General features: G+C 42.9%; 1 protein-coding gene across 6 annotated transcripts in view; it reads left to right on the top strand.

Moving 5' to 3' along the window:
• The window catches only part of tnksa (tankyrase, TRF1-interacting ankyrin-related ADP-ribose polymerase a), a 99,659-nt gene that overhangs the window by 25,091 nt on the left and 48,830 nt on the right, over window positions 1-25,738 (top strand). For 2 of the 6 annotated variants that reach the window (XM_037753547.1, XM_037753546.1), the window contains exons 5-7: window positions 16,331-16,367; window positions 21,473-21,548; window positions 24,781-24,879. In XM_037753547.1, coding sequence (XP_037609475.1) covers window positions 16,331-16,367; window positions 21,473-21,548; window positions 24,781-24,879 — 212 coding nt within the window. Of the gene's footprint in view, window positions 1-15,832; window positions 16,091-16,330; window positions 16,368-21,472; window positions 21,549-24,780; window positions 24,880-25,738 lie in introns of those variants that run through there. The other 4 variants (XM_037753549.1, XM_037753548.1, XM_037753551.1 and 1 more) reach the window with 3 other exon arrangements.

The following is a 25,738-nucleotide window of genomic DNA, read 5'->3' as shown; positions in this document are numbered from 1 at the left end:
TTTGGTTGAAAATCCAAAGAGGGATCAATTTACATATAAAACAGAAATTCCTCACATTTGAGAAGCTGCAATGATTGATGACATGAGCACATGTTATGTGCTTGATAAATAGCTGACATTTTTTATAAGTTTTCAAAACTGTTGGTTCATTTTCTGTCGACTAATTGACTAATAGAGTAGTCATTTCAGCTTCAAATACGATGTCACAATATAATTTCTGCCTGAATGAGCCAATAAAATGTGCCGTGCGAACAACAGTGGATGTTGGGCTACAAATGATGTACCTTCTTGCAAATGAAGGCTGCATTTCTCTGCTGCTTCTGTCTGGGACATTATAGTGAGACAACATTGTCTACCAGTTATGATGTATTTGGTCTTGAAATGAGGAGACGGGCCCTTGAGTTGGTACTGGCTGTTCCATTTGGCCGTGTCGATTTGCTGCTTGTTATGTAGCGGCAAGGACATGGGGGGACCTGCTTAATGGAGTGCAGGTGGTGTATGAGGCGGTAGGCGTGATGTTGAATCTCTATCAGCTGATAATCAAAAAGCATTAGGAAAACTTAAATATATATATATCTTGTTGGTGTTTTGTTCACTTGCTGCACAGAGTCAATTCAGGTCAGCTGTTTTGTGTGCTGAATTTAAAGGGAGTAGAAAACCAAGCCCACATGGTACAGCATCGTCTGGCACCAAAAGATCAGCCAATAGGAGAAGGTCACTTCATTACTTCGCTTTAGATATGGACGTTTGAAATGTCTCTCTGTAAGCCCCGTAGCTTAGGACAGTAAATAAAGAAGGGAAGCATTCATTATTGCTGCATAATAAAAAAGGAGAGAGTGAGAAAAAAAAATAGAGACGGAAGAGGGACGAGAACAGAGAGAGTGAGAAACAGAGTCCATTAGCTGCTATTAATTACCTCTGATTGGTATTCACAGACTAGCTGCTTCTGAGCCTCAGAGAGATCAATTCTCCACTCTGGACCTCAGTCAACAACATACACACACACTTGCTTATTCCCTTGGCCTCTCTTGTTTTAACTCTCACTCACATTTGCACACAAATTCCCTTTCTGATGCAAACAAATCAACTTCATTTCAGTTGCACTTTGTGTCACGTCGCTGTTTGTTTTAGGTGAAGTGCCAACCAGATGACAGAATAGGTTTCAGACTCTGCAAGTTGTCCGTGTCTTTACACAACGTATTCTCGTACACCGGTTTGTATGATATCAAAAAGTTATTCTTCATTTTTCATGCACTTTACCACAAATGTCCAGCAACACTTGACATGTGTCAATTTCCACTCCGGTCTTTTCAGAATAAACCTCTGTCTTCACAGGATAGAGTTAGGTTTAGGAAAAGATCAACTTGGTTAGGTTCAGGCATTGGGTTTTAAAACCTTCTACTCTGAGCTGAGACTCCGTATGGAGCAGATGCATTCACTGTCAGTTTCTAGCATCCGTCGTCCGACTTTGTATTGATAACACGGCGCTGATACGCCAAAATAACTAAATGGGTAAACTACACGGCGGAGGGTACGTAATGTAATCGGTGTGTGCCGACCACCATGTAACACCGGTAACGCCGACTACCGCGACAAGCCTACTCGAGAACCGTTCAACCAGTGAACTTCACACTTGGCGGGTACAAGCAGCCATACATCGGCCCGTTCCGAACGGGCATGCACTCCGAGCAGGAACTGCACTATTAGAATTACAATTAGGACACCTCCATGCAACTGTAAAGATAGTCTTTGATTCCTTTTCTCTTTTCATTCTGTTTGATGCAAACAGTGTTGCCCAGTATGGGTCGGAAAGTGCAAGACAATATCTGTGTGACCTTTTTACCACACTGCTGCTGATAGACAGGTGATCAGGTCCAGGATTCTCCTCTTGGTCAAAACGTTGGACCACAGTATAGGGTGTACACATATATAGTCTTAGGATTAGTGCACTGAAGTTGCAGAAGTTTTTTTTTTTTTTTTTATCAAAGGTGTGGTTAAATCCATACATGAACACAGCTGAGGACAGAAGAGGCATCATTAAGCGGCCACTGTTAGTAAAAGATACATTTGTACTCTCATTTTCCCCCCATTACCTTTCCTTGATGAATCCTATTACTTTTACTAAAGCAATGACCTAGTTGCCCCATTAAAATCAATTGACTCATTATGTCTCATCTTATTCATTCTGTAAGGCATGTTTGAACATTTTCAGTTCTAGAGGCGAATCAATTCCCTTAAGTGAATAAACAAAGCATTAGTCTCACTTAAACAACATGAAGTTGGCCTCACATTTGGATTTAAAGCTTTGGGAGCTGTCTTGAACAGAACTTGACGTCGGAGACTCTTAATACAGGATTTTCATATTCCTGCAATATGTGCCATTTTAGTCAAAAACAGTGTCACTCTGGCTTGGTTCAGATATGACAGTTACAGTATGTTTTCCCCAGGTGGTGCAAGTTTTCAGCTCCGCGTCCAGCTGTAACTTGGATCTCGCTTCATCTCCAGTCTGTCACGAAGGCGTTTGGAGTGTGGAGAACTTGAAGAGGCTGAGTGAACACATGCAGAATTAAACAACGTTGAACAATTTTTTTTTTGTGAAGAATCCCCCCCCTGTCATCTTGTCATAGTTAGCTTTTCATGCTCAGGAATGAGTTACGGACGGCAATAATAGGCTGTCACCGCCGAAGAAACTACGGCTGCGAGGATGTGCTGATATGAGAGGGATGGGAAAAAAATGAATCTCCAGAGAACGCTCTTTTCTCTTGCTCCATTTGTTTTCATTTAGCTATTAGTTTTGCTATTTCCCTACTTTTTTCCTTTTATGGGTGTTTCCCTGTCACAACTAAATCATTAGCAGGATATTTATTTGAGTTTAAACGTTCATTGGCAGGATAATTTATGACTGAAACTCTGGGTTGCAATCCTCGACTTGTAACTGCCTCCCAAACAGCGACTGACTGGGCTACTGACAGCAGTGTCTCGGACAACACCCTGCCTCTGTGCTCATCCGCATTGATGAGGTGCACATACTGCCATAAATTAAAGATTGCCGTAGTCAAAACAAGAATATTTGCACTGGAGAAGACTCTATGAAACTGCCAATGTCTCCCGCCGGTGAGTTAGCTCAGCAGGGCTCCACTCAACACGATTTTAAATGGACAGCTAAATGACACCACAACTTTCCCCAACACTCACTTAAACAGTGAAGCCTTGGATTATCTTTGGTGCAAAACTTGAAGACAAGTGCAAGACTGTACTCCCACGCACGGTAACATTTACGGCTTCAGCTGAGCCAACGGCGACCCCGGATATCTGGCAGACGGCCAGAGGCGGACGTAAACACAGACCACCGTCACCCCTGACAATAAAACTATAAAAACAGGTTTCAACCATTAATAAATCAACACGAGACAAGTAGTGATTGATGCTGATAAGAATGGACAAGGGAGAGTTACGAAGACTTTGAGCCAACAGAAAAAGGCAATAAAGCCATGATTTGGAATGAAATGAAAGGAAAAAGAGACAGTTCAATCTGTGACTGTGGCTGTGAGAGATGCTATCAGAGATATAAGTGGCAAGACAATTAAAACACACTGCTTCTTAATCAAATGATTCTACATGTGGGGGGCCAGTGATGATTGCAGAGAGAAGTGCTAAAGCAGGATTTTTTATTGAACTGTTTAATGGCCTTGACAAACTGGAAGGCCAGTTGTTTATTAGTGGACCACCGCCAACGGTCAACAGAAGGATTATCAGGTTCAGCAGACCTTTATCACTGAACACATGGCCCAGCAAAACCTGTGGTCTGAAAGGGATCAACTATTGATCACTTTCTGTTCCGGGGATGCAGGCAGCTCTTCAGGACAGATGGCTTCCACCCAGTCTCAGAACCCATCGGCTATCGGTCATCGACGGAAGCATGAGGGGGGCCGCAGCCTGGGTGACTTCTGAAGTCGGATTTGTGAATTGTATGTGCGTTTTTTCTCAAACCTTTTACTTTAAATGAGCCAAACGATATTGGTCACGTCACCCACTCCCACTGACTGGTGCGTGCTATTTGACATTTTACCTATCATGTGCATTGTTTATCGCCGATGTCGTTTCGTAACCATGGACAGCGCTGTTTGTTGTTTATAGAGGGTGGTGCGGCGCTGTCTATAGTACTGAAACGAAGTGAAAGAGACAGAGAGAGAGCTGAAACCCGCCAACAGCTGTTTCTAGTGCCATTGTTCATGAATTCAGAATATATTTAGCGCTCTGCTTGTGCTGCATTCTTATAATGTGAGTGCTCTGGTTAATAAATGTATTCTTTGATTTTGAAGCAGCCTCATGCTGCTGTTGCTATTTAGTCTTTCTGGTTTCATGGTTAAATCGGATGCCATGGTAAGGACATTTTCCCACCGGTTAATAAACACCGGACACAAAAAAATGATGCTCAATAGAGCGTTTACTTTGATCTTTAACGTTGGATGGCTGTGTGTCTGGCCTCTACGGTCCAGCTTTTGCTGTGGGGCCACAGGTTTCAACTTGTCCCCCAAACAGATCTGGAGTTATAGTACTGATAGACCATTATTGGTTCAGCCTTCGCCATCCATTGACCAGGCCTAATATGATGCACCACCACACGCCTTTATGTCAACATGCTGACAACCAGCTCATGGATCAGTCTTCCAGTTCCTCCTCTCGTCACTCCCCTGCCTCACCCTTTTTGTGATTCACTGACAAAACGGAAGAGCTGTTTTTCTTTCTTTCTTCTTTCATGAAAGCACTTTGATGAAATGTGCTATACAAAAACACTTCCCTCGCCGTGCCTTGCCTTTTGTACCGCATCCCTGTCGTCTTGTCATAACCGGAACTGGTGCTAATCAAATTTTTTCCATCTCTTGGACTCAGTCGGGGCTCGTGTCCACCCTGCGTCGCTTTTGAAGCCAGCGACTGCTGCACAGAAGCTTTGGGAAGCATTTGTCCTTGCTCCCTCCTGCTGTCGTTGCATGACTAGTTAAAAAAACAAAAACAGTTTGTAACGTGTTGTACTTTGACACAAATTGTGTGATGTGTTTCCATTAAAATTGTATTCCCACCATGCTGCGTGTTGGAGGCATGCTGTCAGCAAGCACTCCCGCCCTATTGTGAATGAAGAGAAAAAGAAAATTGTTGCTTTGAAGAGAGGTCCGTGGTGGGCAGGCAGTTTTAACATAGCAGAAAATTAGCCAGCGCGCTCTCCCTCACAAGGGCAGGAGTAAAATGATGAGAGATTTAAGAGAACAGGGGAGAGGGGCTGGGAGACGGGGAGAAAGAAAGTCAAAGAATAAGGGTAGGGGGAATAGAAGGAGTGTAGTCGGAGAGAAGTAAGTAAGGGAAAAGAAAGAAAGTGGATAGATGTCAAAGAAGGGGACAAATACATGGAGTGAAAGCAAGTGAAGGGGAAAAGATGAAGATGCTTACTGGCTTGGGTGACAGACAGAACAGAGAGATGAATTGATGCGACGTCATGCGAATGCCAAGAAACTGGAAGAGAGGGGGGAGCTCTGAGCGGTGTGTACGTTAACAGCCTAATCATGAAGACAAAGAACTGCTGTAGCTGCTCTGAAGGCTTCGCCCTGCTAATGCAGCCGGGGCAAAGGCAATCATGCACCTGTGTGCACCTCAGTGTGTGTGTGTGAGAGAGAGAGAGAAAGTGTGAATTCCTGTGTCTGCGAGGCCAAATGTGTAGCTTTCTTCCCCTTATCAGTGACACGCTCATTGATTACCATGATGACTGCTGTTCGATTGGTCCCCAGTGATGAATGAGCCCGAGCCCTACTTCCGAAATGACCTAGCAGGAGACGCGAAACAAAGTGACTGTTTTTTTGTGTGTATGTGTGTTTCTTCACCCCATTTGAGCCATTTTCCTGCAGCTGAAATTGCCTAGTTTTCTACATGGCTGCACAGCTCCACAACACTGAGTGAGTTAGCGAGGGCAGTCGGCCACTGTGCAGGAGTAGACTGACAGAATTTGGTTAATGAACTCCAAAAAAGTCAAGAAAAAGCAAGTAAGTGCATAACGACTGGTATCAACTGGATGTGGAAATCTTCTGGAAAAGTGAAAGGATTGGATGGATTAAAATGGATTCAACACACTTGAAATATTTGTATATATTGCACATGGTGTTGGTCGTCCAAAACGTTACAAAATATTTGAGAGTTTACTGAATATCTTCTTTGTAAACAAGCAGACTGTAGCTCGGTTTGCCTTGCTGGAATTGGCAAATGCTTTACATTTTTCCGGCCGCTATTCTGTCTTTCGGAGGTTGACAAGCTAGAGTGAATTCAACTTTTGAAACTAGAAAACCTAAAGAATCCATTGGCACCAGCCATGTCATACTTGCATGTCGCGAAGAATGCTAAATAACGCTCCAAAGTTACGCTAAACTTTGGTGAGGAAAAACTGCCATGGCCATTTTCAAAGGGGTCCCTTGACCTCTGACCTCAAGTTATGTGAATGAAAATGGATTCTATGGGTACCCACAAGTCTCTCCTTTACATACATGCCCACTTTATGATAATTTTTGCATGCAGTATATATGTGTTATTTTCACCTATCCTAAAATGATGTTTGAATATTTCTGCATACTTGAGTCCCTAAACAGTCTTGGAATTACATAAATTGGGTATGACTGTAAAGCTGAGACTCTTGTGGCTCCAATGAGCTCCTGTATCATGATACGTATCACCAGCTTCTTGCCAGTACACAGCCCTACTCCCAACTGGTCAAGTACTGCTGCTCGGTAAGTGCCCCTTGGCATCGGATACCATCGCGCGACTGTATTCGACAAATGTAAACCCGCCCGCGGCGATACTTGACGGTCGGTCGGAAAAAGTTGTTAAAACATTGAATAACTGTAAAATATAGAAAGTGCACCCTGTCTAAAGATCACCGATTGAAGTGACAACTTAAGAACATTGCAATAATCTGTTTTCATTATCTGTCATGAGTCATTGTGTAGAGCAGGCTGTGTTCTTGGCGGACTACCGAGGATCAGATGCAGAGGAACGAGCTGACGGCGCTCTGTTTTGTCTCTCCTCGGTTGTTGCGCTACTCCTGTTTGTGTGCCTCACTCAGGCCAGCTGCAATATGATCTAATCTTATCCATATTAATTTGTCCTTAGCTAACTTTGTTGTTTTTGTTGTTGTTGTTGCTCCTGAGAGGAGGAGGAGGAGGAGTGGGTGCTCCGACCTCCTTCCTGTCCTTTGTATCTGTTTAACGAACAGTGAAAGGAATCCATGCTGATGTGTTGTGGCTTTTTTCAGGCATGCAAACTACTTTCCTGATACCATCATGAATTAGCATTTGTTTATTTTTTTCCAAAATCGTTATCCGGCAAAGCCTGTCGCTGCCCTCGGGGGCGGTGTTGCTCTGGCTGTTAGAGAAAGAAGCTTAGGGAAGGAAAAGTTTAAAATCACAGGATGTTAAATCCCAACAAAGGGGCCCCCAAGCAACACACTATTTTGGACGTAGTAGTAAGAAGGAAGTACGCGTTGGAGAAGCATTTTGTCACTTGTTCCACTTAAAGAAACTGTTTTTCAGCAAAGCAAGATCCAGAATGCTCCCCTGCTATAGTGACAACTGTCTCACAATGCATGGCAATGTTATTCAACAGGAGCATATACTGCATATAACAAACCAAAATCTATGTGTATGGAGTCAATAAACATTTTACTATAAACCTAATCATGTTCGTAAGCATATAATGAGTTTGCTTTTGGTCAGACAATGCTTTTATTGTGCCTCCACGACGGTGACAGCCGTGGCCAGAGGCATTATGTCCGTCCATCCGTACTAGTCGTTGCAGCGTGTCCTGCACCGTCGGCTCTAGTCTGCCCGTGTCGGAGGCTTTTCGGACGATTCAGCATGTTGAATCGGCGGCAGAGCCCATCGGTGAGAGAAAGCTCTCTGATTGGCAGTTCAGATTAAGCGAATCAATGCATGAGAAGAGGAACCAAAGTGAGGAAAGTAAGCAAACGAGCAGACACACAGAAGGCTCTTCTCATTTTTCATCTTCATTTCATCTGATCATTCCAATACACGGGATATTTTCACGACGCATCATAACAACGGCTTGTATATCTGCAGTCCTCTGTCTTCCGGTTTCCCTTTTGAAATGACGAATACAGACTACCGGTACCGATGTGGAGAGTCACGCTGGCGCAGAACGTACGTGCTAACTGGCCATCGTCTGTAGTCTTCTCAGTTTGTTCAAATGCAACTTTTTGGTCTAGACAAAAGCAATGTGAGGCGACGCAACATGAGGTGACGCAACGTGAGGCGACGCAACTTGAGGCGACGCAACGTGAGGCGACGTAACGTGAGGCGACGCAACAGTCGGCGCTAGTTCTTTGATGTCGGGTTGGTGTGTCTGGGCCCCTAGTCTATGCGTCCGTCCGACCCATTCTCGTGAATGCAATATCTCGCCTGAACGCCTAGAGGGAATTTCTTTAAATTTGGCAAAACATCATATTGGACTCAAGGATGAGCTGATTACATTTGTAGGTCAAAGATCAAGGTCACTGTAACCTCACATCCGTCCCATAGTACTTGTGATATCTCAGGAACGCCTTGAGCAAATTTCTCCAAAGTTGGCACAGACATAATTTGATTTTGCTGTTCAAAGGTCACTGTGACCTCACAAAACACGTTGTTGGCCGTAACTCAAGAATTCATGTGCTAATTATGAAAATTTCATACATATGTCTAGTAGGATAACATGATAAAGTGAAGTGAGGACTTTTTGGACAGACATGGCTATAAACTGCAACTTGACTGGTTGGCGGAAGCATACAACCGCGAGGCGGTAATTCTAGTTTTGGTTATTTTTGGTCGACTGAAATAAGTTCAGTAGCACACCACTTTGTTAAGCAACTCTTGCTTTCATTAACAACGTCGCTCGCTATGTAATACCCCACACAGTAACAGACATATATTTCAAAGCTGCTTGAAAACATCGCCCACTGCAGAGAAGAAATTTTTATTCAGAACGAACGATGAAAACCCAATTGAACGCACCCCCGACTCACCTCTGTCTACACCCACAGTAATTTGTAATTGCCCCAGAATGACCGCAATGAAAATCACAGTTTAAATAAAGCCACTAGGGTGTGCCCACTGCCCACTCAAGGTCGCAGACCGACACACACTGATGTAGTATCGTGAGTTTAGAGAGGTACGCGCCGAAGAAAACATCCAGCGTCCTACGTTTGCAAAAGTGAAAGAGGGCAGAGTGGGTGGCCAAAAAAAACACCCAGTTAATATCTCTTTGGTGCACTGTGTGAAGCAATTAATCACACGGCGTAAGTGGTGAGAGTGTGTGAAGTGAGCGGAGTCGGGCCAGCGAAAGGGACCAAACACCCTCTTTTATAATTTCTGCACACCTCCCGTTTATTTTTTCTTCCCCTTTGATTGGTCTCAGCGCGCACAGATCCACCTCGGCAGTTGCGACCTTGCTGAGGTTATAAGTGGATCGCTCGACTCCTGACTCAGAGCCAGTTGTTGTATAACAGCGGATAAACCGCTCCTACAATAAATGATATTTGATTTAAACACACACCAACGCGCACACACAAGCAGACAGCTGGGCACTGAGGCGACTCACGGTCCAGTCAGCATCAGTCAGCATCATCTGTGCTTGTACAGCCACTTAGTACACACCCACACACACACACACACACACACAGAGTACGCTAGGTCCTTGCTGCATGGTCAAGATATATATAGGATAAGGCCTGTTTGACATTGACTTGTACTCACCTGTGCACGACCCTAGAGTCACACTCGCGCATGCACATACACGTCCATGCACACACCCCCACGTGCATGCAAAAAGGAGTACATGCTTTCAAGCATACAACAATTGGAATTCAAACAGTGAACGCCGGTGTCTACTGCACTCTGCCGAGGGACTGACACTGACGCACACACACTTATACTCTCACACACACACACACACACACACACACACACACACACACACACACACACACACACTTATACTCTCACACACACACACAAACACACGTAATATCGTCATTCAGGAGGCAGCGAGCCTGTCCCAAGCTTTAACCTGTCCTTGTCTCTTCTGTTTGGAGTCAGCAGGATTGTCGACACCACACTGTCAGACGCAGATGTGTTCATACATACTTAAATATATACATCCTCCTCCGTCTTATAGCTGTATGAAGCTGTTGAGATAAAGCCAACTCCTCCCCTTTACATCCTTTGTGCTGTTCGTTTCATCCCTGTCTTGTGGCAACAGCAACATTTCAGCCACTTTAACAAGCTAGCCAGGCAGGGGATGTGTTAACACATCATTTTATTCTGGCGGCTGCCAGTCCAATGATGCAATATGGACTTAAATTACAGTCAAAAGTGATATGATAAATGGCTATTTCACTTTGTTTGTTTTCCATCGATTTAAGATACTCTTGGGTTGCATGTTGCAAAAATGTGTGTCTTTGGCGACTCCTGGTGGGAATGAAATTTATTAACTCAAATTTAAAGCAACAGTGGGTAGAAATGGAGCAAATATGATTTAAAAAAAAAGTTATTTTTATAAAACGGTCACTATATCCCGACAGCAGTGCATGAGACAGGTAATCTGAAAAATCGCGAGTGATTGACAGCTGCTTCCGTTGAATGAACAGCCAATAGGAACGCTCTCTCTCTCTGAAATTACCTGTGATTGGCCAAAGTCTCCCGTCACAGGCTACATTTTTTAAAGCCTGAAAACAGAGCCATGAGGAAGTGTTGAAGTCTAGTTTTCTCTCAGAACACTTGAATTACAATATGCTGAAAGGTTATTATGGAAGTTTTGCTAAATGATGCCAAAAACATTCTGCTTACTGCCACTTTAAGTCAGATTTAAATGTAATATTTACTTTCACAGTTCCCAACATTGTGCTGTATGTCAGAAAAGACTGCCTGGTCTCTCTTGTTAGTTGGTTATTCCTCTATTTCTATGTCTGTTATGTTTCGATGTGGTGTGGAAAGTGTAGTCCAGCAAAGTGGCAGCAGATTAACAGCCACACTAAGATAACCTGTGCTTGTACTTGTTTGCTGTGTGTGTGTGTGTGTGTGTGTGTGTGTGTGTGTGTGTGTGTGTGTGAAGGAAACAAATTAAAACCGCTGAGTCACAATCACTTTAGCTCTCAAAGCATGAATAATATTGGAACTAGCAAACTGCGTATCGCCTACAATTCATTTGTACGCCGTCATTTGCACACGTCGCACAACAGCCGGCTCAGCTGAACATAATGATAATAGAATATGTTTTCGTTCAGGTGTTAAGTTACGCTCTGATTGAATCGGGAGACCGAGTCACTCCCTTCCTGTTATTAGTCATAAATCAAAAGGTAAATCGTTCCCTTTAGGTTCTTAGACTTCAAGTTGAAGTGTGCGTTTTGAAGGGTGAAAACTGTGGGAGGGAAATCACTGCAAATGTTTTGTTGTTGTTGTTTAGAAAGCCACCTTTCAACAGAGAGTTTCATGTCCTCAGTGACTTCACCCACTCTGTAGCTATAACAGTCATCAAAAAGCTTAAAAGCTTGATTTTTAAACCAACAAAGTTCAACGTGTTATGGCATGTTTAACCCTTTAATGTCCTCACTAAGAAAAAAGCAATGGAAAAAAATTCTGCAATGAGGCTTCATGGTAAAAGCAAAACATACAAACCATGTACTGTTATTATGCAGTAATAGGTTAATATACCTACATATGTCAATTTGTTACCATGGAATTAGTAGCATTACCACTACTAGTATAATTTCCATGTATTTATTCTAGATATTTACAACATTTACAGTAGGCTTCTTTGAAAACATCTCAGAAATGGCAAAAAATATTTTTTTAATCAAAAATATAATAGAATAACATTAAATATATGATGAAAGTGAATGTTGATAGATTTTTTTATTTCATAAAAATTTTAAATTTATTATCTTAGCATCACAACTTTTTCCCCGTATGGGACAATTCAAACATTTGGTAAAGCATGTTTTTAGACAATAACAAATTATATTTATTAAATTATTTCTGCATATATGTAAAATGGAATAACATTAAAAGTACCATATTAACAACAATGATTAATCAAAAGTTATTTTATTCAGTAGAAAATAGTACATTTTGATTACATTATTAGCTTTACCATAAAAGGACAACTGAACTGTTTGGTAGAGCATGTTTTTAGAATATTATTTGCCATTTATTAGACTTTTTATTTTGTGTTCAGTGAGGCCTCTGAAACTATGAAATATTTAAAAAAATATGTTACCTTTGAAAATGAGACCAAACTGAGTCCTCATGTTTGGTGTGACTTTTTTGTTGCTAACTTCCTGCTAGGATGCGGACTGAAAAGGCCATTTAAAGACACAGCGACATCTAGCGTTTTTTGTTTAGCATAACATACCTAAACCGAGTGGTAGAGATGGGTCAATCAGGTTGAGTTAAGTTCAGCACATTTTTTAATAAGATATAGTGACTCAATGTGCTCTACCATACGGTCGAACATTAAAGGTTTAAAGTTGTATGAATTTTGTAAAATGTAGTCCAATGAAAATTGGCTTCAGAAAAATAATAAATGTAAAAAAATATTAGTTTGTGATGCGCTTTAGTAGTGATGATAATAATGATTATGATGATATAATCCAGTAGCTTTAAAGGGACTGTTTGTAACTTCTTGCGTATAAATGAATCCGGGTCGGTGTCCCATGCGCGCTCGCGTGTGGCTACGCTGTTCAGACTCAGACTCCAACACAAACTACACGGAAGCACCAAAACCGCAAAGTTATATCTAGTGAAGCCCGTCTTGCAAAACAGTGTTGGCCGCGGTCGGAGGACGCGGGGGAGACCGTAGCTTTGGTCTCCAGGGCCGGAGTCTCTTCTGTACTCTGCTCCTCTGCCTGTTTGCCTTCACTCACAGCTCGCTCCACCTCTACACGTGCATGCGCGCACACTCCACACTGCAGAAGAATTAGTTTAGCTTTGAGAATAACTAGTAAATGTACAGTGGACGTTTGTGCAGAAATAAATGCTGCAGCTCCTCCAGACCAACAGAGGTTTCCCGTGTCTTGTGAAGTGACGGGGCTCCGCAACGAGTTACGTTATCGTCTCCGACCAGGTGCTGTTGTCTCCCCTGTTTCCTCCGGCTGCGGTCGGGAGGCAGAAGCAGGAAAAACCAACACTAGGATCAGCATTGATTCATGGAGAGACCTTCGTCTGGTCAGCTAGCATTACTGCCAAGCAGGTGAAATATAGAGTGATATTGTGGTTTTAGCCGACGTGTGTCGCCTCACTGTTTTGACAGATGCTTGCTCACATTCAGGTAGCGCGTGCACACGGGTGAGCGCGAGCATCAGGACGCTGACGTTTGTTGACTTAACGGCCACAGGTGTCGCTGTTACAACCAATTTTGTGATTCTTACAAACAGTCCCTTTAAGGGCCGTGACTGTCAGGTGTGAAGTGGAAAATGATTGTCTCAGTACATAGATTTGTTTAAAACTACAGCATCTAATTTAGCGTCTTGATCTGTCTCTGTTCGTTTCTCTCTTCTCTCTTTGTATTCATATTTTCTTATCCCTCTCCGTCCCCGTCCCCCCTTCTTCTTCCTCCTCCGACTGTTCCGCCTTAGCCTCCCTAACACCAATTATACTGTGTCAAATCCATGCATGTCAGTTTCCAGATCCCTAATCATCCCTTCTCGCTTTCATCTACAAATCCTTTGTTCCTCCCTCCTCCCCCTTTTCCCTTCTCCGTAACCTTTCTTCTTCGCTCCTCCTCACCTCACCCCACCCCTCCGTAAGCGCCGTGTACACACGCCTCCTCATTCTCTTTCCATTTATCTGTTTCACATTTACCTCTCCATCTTCCTTTGAATTTTTCTTTTTATTTCCTATTTCAATTTTATACGTCTCTCTTCCTCTCTGGCCCCCTTCAGAGATGAACTGCGTTGTGCTGGCAATTTTACATATTGGTTTTTATGTAGAAATAAGCCCTCAAGGCACTTTTCAGTAAGAGTTGCAAAGGCAATCTTACTAGGTCGGACCTTTTCTTGCCGCTATCTGTAAAAAACAGTGTTTACCTTGGTGACGTGTTGGGAGGGTCAATGGTTCGTGCAGTAGTAAGAGCATCTCGCCTGCAGCTTATCATCCAACATCTAACTGTGGCAGCTTTTCTATTCTTCTATCTACTATTCCTCCCTCTAATTGACCACTTTTTTATTGAAGAACAGCACTGGTAACAAAGTTCATCTATATAGCTGCTAGGCCTATAGCTGTTTCACAATAAGAGTCTCAGAGCAAATCACTGGGCCCAGAGAAAAATAGGTCCAGCATGTAACTCTCAGTAAAACCAGAACTTATTCTTACAATTCTGTTTGTGTGCAGATTGAACAACCAAAATACAATATGTTAATTGGTGAGGTTTAGAAGCTAAGCAAACCTAAGCTAACTGTAGCTTAATACTTAAAGGGAAACACCAGCGGTTTTACACATGAAGTTCAGTTTACTTGTCACGAGGAGTACTACTCAGCTTGAGAAACTGTTTTATAATGCCTTCTGTGGCACTGAGGGGAGCTTTCCAAAGTTGAATTGCATTATGGGAAGTGTAGGATCCAGTGTTTTTGGAGCTTTACCTGTGCATGACGAAAAGTCAGGATTCATTTCTGCTAGGGATGTCATGAGAACGGATACTTCGGTACAAAATTGATGCCAAAATTCTGAAAATGTGACGGTACTCGTTTTTCCTACAGTACCGCACACAAGCTCAGTTTTAAAGCTAGAGTGAAGATCATATGAAACTAGAAAACCTAAGGAATCCATTGGCACCAACCATGTCATACTAGCTTGTCGCGTAGCTTACAATCAATTTTGGTGAGGAAAAACTGGCACGGCCAAGTCATAGTCAGGTCAACACACTGACAGCTGTTGTTGCCTGTTGGGCTTGAGTTTGCCATGTTATAATTTGAGCATATTTTGTTATGCTCAATGCAGTACCTGTGAGTGTTTCCGGACAATATTTGTCATTGTTTTGTGTTGTTAATTGATTTCCAATAATAAATATAAACATACATTTGCACAAGCATATTTGCCCACTCTCATGTCGATAAGAGTATTAAATACTTGACAAATCTCCCTTTTAAGGTACATTTTGAATACATGAAAAAATGTGTGATTAATTTGTGATTAAATGCGATTAATTATGGACAATCATGCAGTTAATCGTGACTAAAAAAATTTAATCAATTGACAGCCCTAATTTTCACTAATCTTTTTTAATAATCTGCCTCACTTGAGTCCCACAACTTCATGGGAGTAATGACACACACTTTCAGATTTCATTTTGTTTTTTTAATTATATTTCAGTTCTAAATGTAAGAAATGATTCGTGGATAATCACAACAGACTGATCAGAATTATTATACAATTAATAAAACATTGTATTTTTGAATCAACAATCTGCAATCTTTTTTTTTTTTTTTTTTAAATAACAGTCCATGTGATGGTCAATTGGTGCACCACTTTAATGAAGATGTTTGAATGCCAAAAAAGCCATTACTTAAACAGAGAGTTGAATCCAGCGATGTTACAGGTTCCATGTCTGAGAGGAGCTCCTGTCTCCTCCACCTTCTTCCTCTGTTTCCCAGGCAGTATAGACACATATGGGAAGGTGTGTGTTGTGACTGGAGCGGCAGGGGGGCAGGGCTAAGAGAGGGGAGAGAGAGCTAGAGAGAGGGTGAGGGAGGTAGGGGGAGGGGTTTGTTTATTTCTGTTGTGTTTTTTTTTTTTTTTTTTTATGTTAACTGCGCCTCCTGAGCCCACTGGGAAAAAAAAGCAGAGAGAGAAAGAGAGAGACAGACAGAGATGATGGAGGGAAGATGGTTAGCGTTATGAGCGGCGGCCGAGAGACGGGAGACAAACGCGGCAAGGGAGGGAGGCATGGACGGACGCACGGACGGATAGAGGCAGAGCGCGTGTCAGTCAGCCGCTCGCCGCCCAAACAATGAACGTGCTGTGGTCGCTGCCGGCAACGCATCGCCAAGGCAACCGGAGCCAGAGGGGTGCGCACTGAGCGAGAATGGCAGAGAAAGAGAGGAGGAGGAGGAGGAGGAGGAGAGGGGGGAGGAAGGAGGAGAGATAGAAAGAGAAGAGGGTGTCTTCTTCTCCCTCCCCCCCAATGGATAGATCCTTCCTCTGTGTGTGTCTTTACATGTGTGTGTGGCTGATCATGTGTGTCTGCGTGTGGTCGGTGTGTGTTGGCGGCCAGTTGTCTGACACTATGATCTTCTGTAACCATCTAGGTGAATACAAGAAGGATGAGCTGCTGGAGGCTGCGAGGTGAGTTACCCGACTCTGCATGCTCTTTGTTTTCATTTCGCTTTTTTTTGTCTCTCTCCTGTTTTCCTTCCCTTATTATCTTTGTGACATCCTTTCATGTTTTTTCTCCTCTGTTGGTTTTTCCCTCTTCCTTGCTCACCTGCTCAGTTCTTTGGCTCCCTCTCATCTCTTGTTTCCCTGCTTACTTTTCTTCTCTGCTTTCCTTTCTTTTCTCTCTTCAACACTCGTCTCCTTGTCCCCTCTACTCTCCTCCTCTTTCACTGTTTCCTCTCATTTCCTCTTCGTATTTGTATCATTTCCCCCCTTGTTTCCTCTTTCATCCTTGTTTGTCCTTCTTCCCTCTTCTTCGCTATACCTCCCCTTCCTCTCCTCTTTGATCCACTTATGTTTTCTGTTTCCGGTCCTTGTTTCCTATCCTCCTCTTTCCTCTTTTGTTTTCTTGCTTCCTCTCTTCCCTCTCAGCTCCTCTCTTGTTCTTCATTTCCCATCTTTTCCCCCTTGTTTCCTCCTCTCGATTCCTTCTCTTTTCTCTCGTTTCCTACCTTTTTTTCCCCTGTCTTGTTTCTGCTTTCTCTCATTTCCTCTCCTTCCTCATTTTCCCTTTCTTTCCTTTCCTCTCTTCTCTTCTCCTTTTGTTTGAATTCCATCATTTGCTGCTGCCTTAAATTTTCCTTCCCGCTGCCTTTCTGTGTGTCAAACTGTTTATTACTTGTTCCTCCTTTCCCTCCATCAACACCACACACGCACACGCGCACGCGCACGCGCACGCGCACGCGCACGCGCACACGCACACAGCTCCTACACTAGTCAGGTTTTTCGGATCCAGAGATCATGTGGGCCAGGGACACTTTTTGGAGGCATGTTATGGTTGCAGGCAGTGCATGTGGGCAATGTGTTGGTGTGTGTGTTTTCGTCTATTGCATGTGGAAGTGGCATAGCTTTCGTTTGGGATTGTGTGTGTGTGTGTGTGTGTGTGTGTGTGTGTGTGTGTGGGTGGCTGAGCGCTCAATGCCTCAACAGCCTCTCTCTCTCTCTCCCCCCTCTTTCTCTCTCTCTATCAGGCACACACACACACACACACACACACACACACACACACACACACAGAAGCACACACACAAGGAAGCAGCTGGCTTAGCATAGCAGTACCCCAGTGTATTATGGGGTCAGTAGGCTGTTTCAGTGTGAACTGTGAACTCACTGTGCCTATCACAGCTGAGCCACTGACTGGCTCATCACCAATGTCATTTTTCAGAAGATTTATTTCTTCTTTTTAGTGTTGTTTTTGGTCAAATAACTCCCACACATGGCTTATGGGATCCTGTTGTTTTTCTGCTTTATGTCTTCCCGTTTTTTACTCTAGGCCCACTCTACATCCTTGCACAGCGGTGTAGAAGAATCATAAGTAGAGCCGGTAAAATGGTTCCACATAGTCTGAGAGTAACAGCAGCGGCTCGATGCATTGACTGAAAAAAAAAAGCATAATCGTTAATGTTCACGTCAGCGAATGCATTACAGAAGTATTTTCTGTAAACCGACTGACAAGCTGACAACAAGCAAGCAAGTCAAGTCTGGTTGATTCAAAGTCTGTGCTGATCTGAGTCTCCTCTTGTGATCTATTAGCTGTAAATATTGGGGGGGGGAAATGATATCAACTGTTTCAAATGCTTAAGGCTTCGCCGGGCCTAAGATAACCCCCCTGCCGGGCCTAAGCATCAGGGAATCTTTGTAGATGTTTTTTAAACTACAGTTACAGTGAGGTGGCTCGGTTGGAAACAGAGATAATGTCGGGCCACTGGTCCCCGTCAAAAGATACTTCCCACTGCGCCTAACAGCTTTACTGACAGAAACCCTGAATAAAATATATTTTCTGAAATGTAGTGGAGTAAAAGTATAAAGTAGCATAAGGAAAAGACTAATACGGAATTTTAGAAAGACTAATACTTAAAAGTACAAGTATCTCAAAATTGTAATTATGGACTTAAAAAGTAGGTGTGTTTATACTATAAGCAACACCTTTAATATTACACTCATTTGATCCATTGATAATATATATATTAAAAAAAATGATTAGTGCTGATTAGAGCAGTTTTAACTAATCCAAATGTACCCAGAAGGCTGTTGTTAATCTTTGGTAACTTCATACCATTAACATGCAGCCTAAGTGATTTGGCAGGATTTGAGATGAGATGGAAGTGTAAGAAGCAGTGAAGATCCAGTCACGCTTGGAAATGCATTCTCATTTCTCTTCACGTGTAAAAGAAAAAAAAGATGAATATTCAGGCATGCTTGTGAGCTCTATTCTTTGTGGGCCACTGTAGATCATTTGTGGGAGATCAAATTCATTCACAGAACAACAAGATGCTGTGCCTTAAACCCCGCATTCTTTCTAATAACCAGCAGGGGGCGACTCCTCTGGTTGCATAAAGAAGTCTGATTGTATTGAAGTCTATGAGAAAATGGCCCTACTTTTCACTTGATTTATTACCTCAGTGAACATTGTAAACATGAGTTTATGGTCTCAATTGCTAGTTTCAAGTCTTCTTCAATACAGCATGATGTTCATTTAGTAAATTAGGGTCCCAGTTAGAGTCAAATAGACCATAAAGCAGAGTATGCTTTAGGGCGTGGCTACCTTGCGATTGACAGTTCACTACCACGGCGTTGTCCGGTCTGGGTATGTTCCGTATTTTCGTCTTACAATTTTAACCTTTTCACTGTGTGTTTTCAGTTCATTAAAAAGTTAATTGCAACATTTCGGTTGCCTAGAAATGTCTTGTTGAATGTTCGGTTGTACTTAGCTCAACCCTCTGGTGTCACTTGGTTGAAAAAAAACAAGATGGTGATGGCCAAAAAGCCGAACTCGAGGCTTCAAAACCAAAGTCCATAAAACCAATCCATAAACCAACATCACAGTGACTACGTCCACTTCTTATAAAGCTTAAGTGATTTGGCAGGCTTTGAGAGAAGATGGAAGTGTAAGAAGCAGTGAAAATCCAGTCCCTTTTGACTGCATCCCTCTTCACATGCTAGAAATGATGAATATTCAGTCATGTCTGTGAGCACTGTCCCTTGTGAGCCACTGTAGATAATTCGTGTGAGATCACACATTCACAGACATGCATAACAAGAAGATGATACTGATTGCACCTTTGAAATGCGTCAGACAGAATCAAGATATGCTATACGACTGGTCACCCTGGGATTTGTGAGCATGATGATATTACGAAGAGACTTATCCTGGAGCTGCTGCATTTGAACAACTTTAAGAGGATCTACTATGCTTATTTTCAGGTGCATACTTGTAGTTTGGGGTTCTACTAGAACATGTTTACATGCTTTAATGCTCAAAAAACACTTTACTTTTCTCATATCGGCTGTGCTGCAGCACCTCTTTTCACTCCATGTCTGAAACGCTCTGTTTGAGCTCTTGGCCCCGCCCTCCTGAAAAAATCCAGTCTGCTCTGATTGGTCAGCTGGCCCACTCTGTTGTGATTGGTCAACCAAACCAAACTCTTCGGGCTCCTCTCCAGCTCCGATCTAACTAGCTTAGTTTGAGGGCGTGCCAAACTAGCCGCTAGACAGGTGTTATGCAGATGTGTTACTTGGTGACATCACCACGTTACGGAAGAAAAGGCAGGACTTCACACAAGGCGTTTCAGGCAGTTCAGGAGCAGTGTATTCTGTGGGGGAGAGTAACTCCCTTTGGCTTTGTAACTTTGCAGACCTTTTACATGCACAGAAAACTATATAACACACTAAAGGAAAGGGGAAAAGCACAAAAACATAATAGGTTCTCTGTAAAGGAACAGTTTGAGATTTGGGGAAATAAGCTTATGTGCTTTCTTTCTTTCCGAGCGTTGGATGAAAAGATTGATACCCTGTCACATCTGTCTGTTAATGAAGCTAAGTGAAGCTGGGGCATGCAGATGGTTAACTTAGTTTAGCATAAAGACTGGAAACGGGGGAAAACAGCGAGCCTGGCTCTGTCCAAAGGTAGCACTTCGCTGCTGGGTAGTGCTTCCTCTTTATTGGACAGGCATGAGAGTGGCATCAAATTCTCGTCAAGAAAGCAAATCAACTTATTTCCCGAAATGCTGACCCATGCCTTCATTTTTTGGGGTTCTGGCTTTCATATGATTAATTGACTAGATGATGAATTGTGCTGTCCACACATTTATTAAACAGACAAGCACACACACTTACATCACCATGTCCTTCGCCTCCCGTTAAATCCTCAAGATGTTGTTTGCATGGAAATGAAGGCTCCCTTGTGTCGCAGCAGCAGGAGGCAGCTAGTTGAGCAAAAAGGGGGGAAAAAAAGAATGAGAGAACTAAAAAGGAAGATGCTGAGCAGTGGAGGTAAAGGTGGAGAAGAAGAAACTGAGGCGGGAGACCAAGGGAGGGTAAAGGTGAGAAGCGAGCGAGAGGTTAAAAGGGTATGCGAGCAGCAGATAATGGCACTTGGAGGAGAACTGGAAGAGTGAGAGGGAGAGATGCGGGGAGGATGTGAATGTCTCTTTTGGTGAGAGAGTGAAAGATATAGAAACAAAGAGAAGGAAGGAGAGGCCCAAGCAAAAAAAACAAAAGTAAAAAGAGAGAGGGAGAGGAGGGGAGCATAAGGAGAATAATCCTTTTCTTTCCATGTGACAGCTTCTTCCTTTACGGCTGTCACGGGGATGATGGTCGGACTGGCCGCTGCCTTGGCAACACTTTCCTGGTGGTCACCCGATGCCAGGGCAGTGAGCCTAGGAAGCAGGAAACACAGATCAACAACATAAACACAATCTTAGCGCCACTGCAGCTAGGTTAAATGCTCTCTAACAGTTTTGTTTTTAGCTTGTTGCAGTTACAAGAAAACACACACACACACACACACACACACACACACACACACACACACACACACCCACACACCCTTCGATCCATCCCCCAAGCATTCCTTTATGTCAGTTTGTTTCTGCAGATGAAATTCTTCTTTTTTTTGTTATCTCATTCTCCCTCATTTTCTCCCCCACACTCTCCTGCTGTGGAACAGTGCTAATCCTCTATGGTGTTGGATGTTTTCTATCTAATGCGTGTGTGTGTTTTTGTGTGCGTTGCAGGAGTGGAAACGAGGAGAAGCTAATGGCCTTGCTCACGCCGCTCAACGTCAACTGCCACGCAAGCGACGGCCGCAAGGTAAGAGCAAAGCACTCGCGCACAAAAACACGCACACAGCGGCAAGCTCATCACTGTACGACTGCACCTCGGGAAAATCATCACGGTGACAAAACCAACTGTTGCTTAGAGGTTTATTTAGACCAGGAAAGTGAAACAAATGCTGTTATCGGCCAACCCGGTATCACGCCAAAGAGTGTAATAGACCCGATAGCGCGTCGCTTTTGCCTCATCGAGACGTGAATATTACACGCGCGTATGAAGGTGCAGCACCAGGAGAGGGCAACAAAACCACTCACTTACGTTTAGGGAACAAAACCACTAAGTTTTAGGAAAAAACATCATGGTTTGCCTTAAATGGGGAACAACAGCCATTTTTAAAACACTGATATTTTTCGGAAAAATATTGTAACTTGCTCATGTACGCGCATATTGCGAGGGCACGCCGGGAAACCTCAAGGTGGCAGCGTCTTCACGGTAAACAGTAAACGCCTGTCGGTGGCGATTTGAATGGAGTATGGAATTTCAACAACATTTGCAATGTAAATAAACATGTTGTCACTTTCTGAATCTATCTTGTGTTAACAATAAGTCTTAAACACATAAGACAGGAAAACTGTGTCATACCTTTCTGACTTCTTTCGTTTTCCAGTATAGTTTATGCAAGATCATGAGCAAGTTGCAGTATTTTTTCCATCATGTTATATCGCCTCCAGAATAATATAATTATTTTTAAAATGGACGTTGTTCCCGTTTAAAATAAGTATGTAAACCAAATACAATACGTACGGAAACAACATAACATCAGTCCGGAAAGTACGTCACAAATGTCACTAAAAAGCGTGTGACAAACGTCACTAACGTAATTTACAAACCACTGGTCTCGAACTCCGATCTCCTGGTTGAAAGTCCTGTGTTTGTTGGACCCATCCGCCCGCCATTAGCGGCCTTTCTCTTTTTTTTATTCTACGTCAGTAGCTCTGAGCATGTGATTTATTACATTGCTGTCAGTACAGACTACATGGCGTACAAATGACACGCCAAAAGCAAGAACAGTGTTCTTATTGCCAGTTTTGCCTTGCGCATCATTGTGTCATTCATACGCCTTTTCGTTCGACCGGGCTGTTTTAGCAGCTGCGGGGCTCGGTTGTATCAAATAGTCTGAGCGTTCTACAGCAGGCATTAGCAGCCTTTCTTGGTTACTGAAATGAATAGATGGAGACACAAACCCGTCAGTGAATACATTTGCACTCATGCTGAACAATAGCAGTGCATAGCAACACGCTAAACCCTTGTCAGACTCAGGGACAGCTCTCTTACTGTCCTTGATACCCCAAAAAATTATGACAGCAAATCATACATTTCAAGTGTTGGTTGTTCTCATTTTCAGTTGATTGAGGAACACATAAAAGATACAGATGTTGTTATTTAGTAAATTTGTATTTGTGCTTTGGCAATTACTGTGGTTCACACAGTTTCTTCAGATTAATTAGTTTTGAAGAGTGAGAGGAGCTGCAGCTGCTTCGTAGTAAAAAGCATTCCAGCACAGAGAATTGAGTCTTTTATTTCGCAAGTACAGGAAAGCACTATCCCCTGTGCTGAGGCCTTTGCTTTGCCAAGCGAGTTTACACAAAGACACGTTTTATCAGCGTTAGTGAATTATCTTGTCCAAGAGCTTATTGATGTTTGGGGTGAACCTGAACCTGTTAACACACATAATGAAGATAAGCAACTGCTCACCCAGGCTCACGTTGAGCCAGATGCATCCAAGAGCAGCACTGGGCTGTGAGGCGATGTGGGGGTGTAGTGACCACAGACCAGGTGGCAACCTCTGGGTCCGAAAAGTGCCTCAAACTTGCATTATTTCTAATAGCCAGCAGGGGGACGACTCCTCTAGTTGCAAAATGCCGAACTCGAGGCTTCAAAACGGCAGTCCACAAACCCCAATGAGTGACATCACGGTGACTACGTCCACTTCTTATATACAGTCTATGCGCAGTAATACACAGTAATCGTAAAAGAAGTGGAAAATGATGAACACTCTGACGTTACTCTACACTATTTGAGGCTTTTGGTTCAATAAAAATAAAAGAAAGAAGAGTGAACTAGAATGAGCAGTTTCCAGTTTCTCTTTGTCTCTGGTGGTCGCCACCTCTGTGTTATAAATAGTGTTTGTAATTAGCTGTAGGTTTTGCTTGCTTGACAAGCACCAATAATTTGAGTTTAACAGTCAGCTAATGTCGCACTTGGGAGTTAATGCTGAGTGTAGAGTGAGACTTTAAGGCTTGAAGAAAAACGCTGGACATGCTAAATTAAATGCCAGATAACACCACTGGCCAACAGAGGAAAGTGCTGTATTACATCCTGTTCGCTTAATAGAAATTGTTTTGTGACCATGGCATCCGCTCATGCATCCTCGGGGAGCCCTGAGTCTCATGTTGAGCTCTGTTGGGTCACAGCAGTACGTCTGGCTTGTGACTAATTAGTTCCGGGGATGAATAAAAGAAAAACAGACTACTTTTGTATTTTTTTAGCTTTAGTCAAATATGTACTCCCTGTAGTCCTCCATATCACTGTTTTCCAACCTGACAGAAGTAAAGACTGCTGCTGACCCGTTTTTTTCTCGAGCGAGATTGAAGCCCCACTCTGCACTGGCAATTGGCCAAACAGGTTTGGGATGCTTCATGAGCTCGTGCGGATGTCTCTTGGGGCAAAAAGCCGTTACACACCGGGCGTTTTTTTTGTGCGATTAATTCACACTTCAGCATATTTTTTGTTTTTGTTTTCACGAGTTCTTTCACACAGAATGTGAATATTTCGCAGCAAAAAAGCGACTTTTTTTGGGATCGTTTTTCTGAACTTTTGCACCTCGAAGAAAGGCATCAACCAATCACGCTGTGCGAAACGGTTTGAGTTGCACCTATAGAGTGTTGCAGGAAAGTCCTAAAACCCGGAAATGAGTTAGCATTTTAGCACTTTTGGTTCCCTCATCTAGAAGTCAATGGGTTTTTTGAATGAGTTAGATGCCTGAAATAATGTCTGTGGTTAACACAAGCTTAAGAGATTTTAACATTTTGCCCTACGATAAAAAATATGTCGGTAAATATCCCACTCGTCAATATTTTATTTTTACTTGTCTTAAAGGGACTGTTTGTAACTTCTTACACGTATAAATCAATTCGGGTCGGTGTCTCCGCTGTGAGAAACGTTATCGTCTCCGACCAAAACTCCCGTGTCTCCCCTGTTCCCTCAGGCTGCGGTCGGGATGCTGAGGCAGGAAAAGCCAACACTAGGATCAGCAGTGATTCATGGAGAGACCTTCGTCCGGTCAGCTAACATTACTGCCAAGCAGGTGAAATATAGTGATATTGTGGTTTGTTTTGAGAGATGCTCGTTCAGCCTCTTTGTGTATACTCACGCTCATGCGACTGTGGTGTAGTTCGTTAATAGCCTAACTTTAGCTTTTACTTCAGGCGATTGCATTCATATTGCAAAAATCATAAAAGTTGTGTTCATTTGTGGAGATTATCTTGCTGAACAAAACGTGTAGGTATCATAAACGTGTGTTTGCCACAAAGCTTATTTTTTGCAATAATCCAAAACCCAATGGAAAAATCCCATTGGCTGTTTGTCGAGGGAACCCAGGGTGATGCTAATTTCCTGGCCTACAAAAATACGTCATCCCTGGAGCACTGTATTTATGAAACAGTACCGAGGCTCTGTAGTTCAAACCAAGACGGCAAAGTTTATTAGCCCTTTCAATGCTCTTGGTTGAAACTGAAACTTTTGGCATATTATAGGATGACGTACTCCACCTACGTAATAGCAGATAAAGCGGTAGGTTTGTAGAAGCAAGTTGTCATGGAGAGATGGTTTCATCTGAAAGATTTGATCGGTCCGAGACATTTTAAGAGCCCCTGTATCTTATTGGTTGCTATGACAACAACTACTGGGACAAGCAAGGAGCCAAAGGGAGCCTTTTACTCTGTACTCTAGGTAACTGTCATATAAATGCTATAACAGCCTTGATGAGGCTCTTTCCCATAATTACGGGTACTTCAGTTTTGTTGAGGATGCTCAGCTGCAGCTTGTATCCATCATATCACCGTCATACTCATAATTGTGAGTGAACATCGTCTGGCTATTATCTGCGCAGGTGGCTTGCTGGGGATGCGGTACCCCCGAGGGGAAAAAACTGTGTCATTTGAAAT

Source organism: Sebastes umbrosus, chromosome 19, assembly GCF_015220745.1.
Source record: "Sebastes umbrosus isolate fSebUmb1 chromosome 19, fSebUmb1.pri, whole genome shotgun sequence".
Classification (NCBI taxonomy): domain Eukaryota; kingdom Metazoa; phylum Chordata; class Actinopteri; order Perciformes; family Sebastidae; genus Sebastes; species Sebastes umbrosus.
This window is presented reverse-complemented; position numbering and strand designations above follow the sequence as displayed.